At 54.0% G+C, this 5210-nt stretch overlaps 1 protein-coding gene across 1 annotated transcript in view; it reads left to right on the forward strand.

Moving 5' to 3' along the window:
* The first annotated feature begins 488 nt into the window (after positions 1–488).
* PDE3A (phosphodiesterase 3A) overlaps positions 489–5210 on the forward strand; it is a 237261-nt gene continuing 232539 nt past the window's right edge. Inside the window, exon 1 of the mRNA XM_042835119.1 lies at positions 489–576. Within this exon, the coding sequence (XP_042691053.1) occupies positions 496–576 (81 nt within the window). The 5' untranslated portion in view covers positions 489–495. The remainder of the gene's footprint in view (positions 577–5210) is intronic.

Consider the following 5210-nt stretch of genomic DNA (forward strand, 5'->3'; position numbering starts at 1 on the left):
GGGGCTGGCTAACCCCCGGCGCCGTGCCCCTGGGGCTGGCGGGCGCCTTCCTGGGCGCGGGCCGCTACCTGCTGCGAGGCGGCGCGCGGCCGCGGACGGCGGCGCTGCTGCTGGCCGCCTGCTGTGGGGGGGAGGCGGTGGCGCGGACGGCGCTGGCGGCGGGGGAGGACCGGCGGCGCTCCCTGGCCGCCGCGGGGGTGGTGCTGAGCTGCCTGGCCGCCGCGACATGGCTGGTGCTGAGGCTGCGGCAGGGCGTCCTCATGCTCGCCGTCACTAGCGCGGCCAGGACCACGTCCCTCGTCGCCTTGGAGAGGGTCCCGGCGTCCTGGCGGCCCTACCTGGCCTACCTGCTGGGGCTGCTGGGCGTCCTGCTGGCCGGCTACGCCGAGCGGCTCTGGCCCCCGCGGCGGGCCGCCCCGCTGGCGGAGCCTCCCGCCGCCCCCCCCGGCCGCGGACGAAGCCCCGGCTCTCAGGCGGCGGCGGCGGTCCAGCTCCATGATCTCCGCCGAGATGTCGGGCGGCGGCGGCGGCAAGAGCCACCGGCGGACCTCGCTGCCTTGCATCCCCCGCGAGCAGGTAAGGCGCGGCGAGCGGCGGTGGGGAGGGCGGCGGGGAGTGGAGCGCGGCTGCTGCCCCGAGGGGACGGGCGCGCGGCGACGGGAGCCGCGGGACGGAGCTGCGGGCGGACCCCCGCCGCTCTGCCCCGGGCGCCGGGGACGGAACTCGAAGCCGTTCTCGTCTCACAGCCCGGAGCGGGGTTTACTCCTCGGGTGAGCGGCGGAAAGTTGAGGCGGATGTTACGGTACCGCACCGCCATGCCCCCCGGAGTCTCGGCCATCCCGCTGAACCGGCCCGGAGCCGGCGGGGTGCATGCGGGGCGCGGTGAGAGCGGCCCCTGATCGGGGCACGGATCGCCTCCCCTGCGAGCGGCCCGCCGTGCTTCGCTGCACTTTGCCTCCTCGGGGCTGTGCCTGACGCCGTCCTTCGGCTCGGCGTGCGAACCGACATGGGGTACTGCCGTTCATCTCAACTTTGCTGCCTTTAAGTGGCCGTGATTCGCACGGAGCGGAAAAAACTTTCTCGCCGGTCACAAAGCCTTATAAATGCGCACCTGAAAAAACGGGAGAAGAAACACACGGACATCTTTACCGCACGGCTGCAGAGAGCCCTGCACAAGGGCAGAATTGACCGCCCGTAGCGCGTCCTTTTTTCTGTACGGCTGAACCCCAACAGAGCCGTCCCTGGCCGGGCGTGCAGCCCTGCGTGGTGGTGCTGGGGGAAACCCGGGCAAAACTTTCTTTTCCAATCGGTTTTGCAAAGGACTCTGTGAGCAGCACTCACCTGGAGCTATTGCCCCACACCGAAGGTTTCACTCGGTCATTTAGCGGATGATCACCGCGTTGTTTTCTCCATAATGTCACCGAACCAAACGGTGCGGATGGGTGGTTTGTTTCTGGACGTGGTTTGGTTGCATCCCTCTGTGGTCGGTTCTGACATTTGCTAGCAGAGGGCCTGACAGCCTGATACACCTGAGGCTTATTTTACAACCAATGTATTTATTGATTTAGTGTTTCTGTTTAGATGAACCAAATATTGACCACGGCGTCCCAGCAAATATGGTGTGAAAAAATAGAAGTTGGACTTAGTTCTTACTCTGTTTTCGTACAAACCGGGAGAGAAAGGGATGGGAATGATTGGTAAATGCAATATGTAAGGCAAGGAATTAAAACCGCTTCTCCTCGATGAAGCTCAGCTTTTCTGGTGGCTTTTTACAGCAAGCGCTTGTAATGTTTTAAACACATTTCCATCCACTCTCACACTTTTCCAGCTCATCTGTTTAAGTGTAACCATTTGGAGATGGGGCTCCCTGGTTGTGGCCGCATCATTCTCTCCCTGACAGAGGCACTGACGCCATGGAGGGCTGCTGTGGACCTGAGGTGATATCATGCCCTTCTTGTGTCTCCCTGTAGGGCAGTGCCAGGTGTGACCCCATGCCAAACTGGGCTTCTGGGTGCTGGTGCTGGTCCTGCCCACTGCAGGATTTTGGCAAATTTCGCGTTCTTTTGTTCTCGCTCAGTATTAATCAATAGCGAGATCTGGTGTCGCCTGCGTCACTGCATGGTTTGAAATGGATCACTACTTCCACATCGAGGACGAGTTTTTCTCTTGCCTTTAAGCATGTTGTGGCTGTACGTGAATGGACTTCCTCAATAAGTGTGGCAGCACGGAGGAACAGAGACCCCGGATCTTGGGGAAGTGCTGCAGGCAGTGGGGCTCTCCCACCTCCCAGCAAACAGAGCCTGTGTTTGTAGCCAAACATCATCTCCCTGTGGACTTACAGAAACCATAGGTAAATGTTTCTTTTTTGGACAGCTTTTAAATATAACTTGTTAAAAATAGAGAGGAGGGCTTTACAAGCAGGAGCAGGCTTGCTCTCACCCCTGGCATTAGAAACCCGGGCCCAAAGGCACTTGGTGGTGTGTCCAAAAGCCACCACCCATCTCTATCAGGAAATGGATCTGTGTCATTGCACTGAAATGTCTCCTCACAGCTGCTGGGTAACAGTAGGAGAGGTTTTAGAGGTGCTTCCCATCGCCTCCCATGTACGCTTTCCCATTGCTGAGCACTTAAACTTTTATTTTCCTTCCCTCCCTGTTTGTTTCTGTGAATAGAAGAGTCTGCAAAAGTTGGAGCTTTCTCCAACTGAATTGAGTTTTGTTTGGTCACACATATCCCAGTGAAATTCTGTTTTTTTCCCCACTAGAACAAAAATTTGGATTTCTTTGGCCTTGTGACACAAAGGGCCATACCAGGAGTTACAGAGTGACATCACGAAGAGGTGCATTAATATGGTTAAAATTAAGAGTACATAAGCTGTGTTTAAGCCACTCATAGGAATAGCTGCAAATGCATGTGTCACTGTATATTACCCAGTCTGCTGAAACCTCTCATCTGAATCGCTTGTCAGTTCCAAAAGGAGCTTAGAAAGTTTAGTTAAGGAAATCACCACCGCTACCGACGTGCACACACACATTCAGATAGAACCTTCTTTAAGCTCTTAGCAAGCTCTGATGTAATTCTGGTTGGAGTCTCATTTTGATGCCTTCTCTCCCTCCACTTCATCCCATTCCCTGGATGAAAGGTTCCGTGCTGCCGTGTGTGTGTTTCCCATTCCCACCCCGCTCCTGCCCGCAGCTGAGCACTGCTCCGGTGGTTCTGCCAGCATGGCTGAGGATGTGCAGCTCCTGCAGAGCTCAACTGAGCTCACCCAGCTCAGAGCAGGGAGAAATTGTGAATGGGTGAGAATGAGACAGACAATGAATGAATGAATGAATGAGCAATTATTTTTTTTTCCCCCCTGCAAATGCATAAGCAGCTTTCAGTGTTTCTTCTTCAGGTTTCTGCAGATGTTTTTACAGAGTGGTCTGCGTTTTGATGTTTTCAACCTTGTATGTCCACTGTATTCTGGAGTGCTGGTATCACCTGCCCTGCTTTCAACCAGCGGCAGTGGGAGCCTGGCGTTGTCCCTCTTGGTGACAGTGGAGGTGGCCCTGCCTGTCCTCATGGAAAGGCTCCACGAGCCGTGAGCTCCCTATCACGTGTCTGGGGGACGGTGCTGTGACAGAGATGGTCAGAAATGGTGCTCCAGCAATAAGATCAGAGGAGTGGATGAGAAATAGATTTGTTGGATTTATTTTATTTTATTTTATCTTGAAGGAGAAATTCAGCCTTTATCTGTTTTTCCCATTGTTTGGCAGTGAGAGCTCTGTCAGTGCAAGGAACGCAACACTTTCCCCCTCCCCTCTTTCCCGGCTCTTTGATATACCCTTCTTTTATAACCAATGGTTAGTGCTGCATATCTTGCCTGTTGACATGGGGGTAGGTAGGTCTGCATGCACACAGAGATTTTAAGCACCGAAGAATTAAAAACAGATAAATGTAGACACTTCCTAATGCGCATCTCCTATCAGACACGGGGTGCATTAACCTCCTTCTTCTAATACGTGTTACTGAGCTGTAATTCCTCTGATAAGATTTACCAGTGGTACCACTGGAGCCACTAGAAGCTGCCTAACACTGCATAGCTGTCACCTGGTGACTGCTGCAACCCATCTGGGTGTGAGCTCTATGTAAGGCTCCAGGAGGGATCACGCTGCGATTCCAGATGTTTCATACATATATATACTATATATATATATATATATTTTTTTTTTTTTGCTTGATTTCATTTAGGCAAACCCATCTATGTGTTTTTTGTTTGTTTGTTTGTTTGTTTCTCTCTTTCAGCCTCACAAAAAAATTAAAAAACCTGCTGAATGAACTCTGATGGTAGACAAAAATAGAGTCTGACCTGATCGGATAAATCCAGAAATGGATTGGCCAAAAAAAAGTGAAGTCCAGCAGTGACTTTCAGCTCTTTCTGTACGGTGTGAAAACGCGGAGCTGTGGGACTGACTGAAAGCCATCCTGTGTGCGCCGGCTGTCGTGTTAATTAAATAAACAGCCCAACAGTGACCTGTGTGTGTATGAGAGGTGCTCTGCGGAGCTTCCCAGGGCTGGAGGGGAAAGCAGTACTTTTTGAGAAAGGAGAGTGCTGCTGCAATGAAAGCGTTGGGTGAAGGGCTGTGATTTGTATAGGTAATGTTGGTAGAGATGTGCGACTTATAGTGGATGAGGGAATGAAGGTGAAGGCCCAGAGAACAAACTGAGAGTTGTTCTTTGGGTGCTTTTTCCTTCTTCGTTGGTTCTGCAGAAGCTCCTGGACAGATCCTTTCCTCAGAGTCCCTTCTCAGCAGTGAGCACTGCAGCTTTGGATCCGTTTTCAGATTTAGGGTTGTTTGTGTTTTTGTGAGTCCTGCTTCGAGTGCAGCGGGAGCATCGGCATCGGAGCAGGGATCTGTGACAGAGAAGGGAAAAGGTACAGCAAGCGGGAGGATAAAAACTCCGCGTCTGCCCAAGGGGGGGACGGGTCGGTGTTCTCCTCTCTGAGCTGAATCCGGGAGACGAAATGAGGTGGGTCGAAGAAGGGCCTCTCTCTCCAGCTGCCCTCCCATCGCACGGCGCAGCGCGGGCCGGGCCGTGGCCGCACCGCTCCCCTAGGGGGCACGCGAGGCCCTGCGCGGCGCAGGCAGCGCCAAAATCTGTCCGTGGTACTTAACGGGATGGCTTGTCCTTCTTCCCCCCCCCCCCTTTTTTTTTTCCTTCCCTCC

This window comes from Centrocercus urophasianus, unplaced genomic scaffold, assembly GCF_019232065.1.
Source record: "Centrocercus urophasianus isolate 14NV4802_14NV808 unplaced genomic scaffold, USGS_Curo_1.0 seq_5, whole genome shotgun sequence".
In the NCBI taxonomy this organism is placed as follows: domain Eukaryota; kingdom Metazoa; phylum Chordata; class Aves; order Galliformes; family Phasianidae; genus Centrocercus; species Centrocercus urophasianus.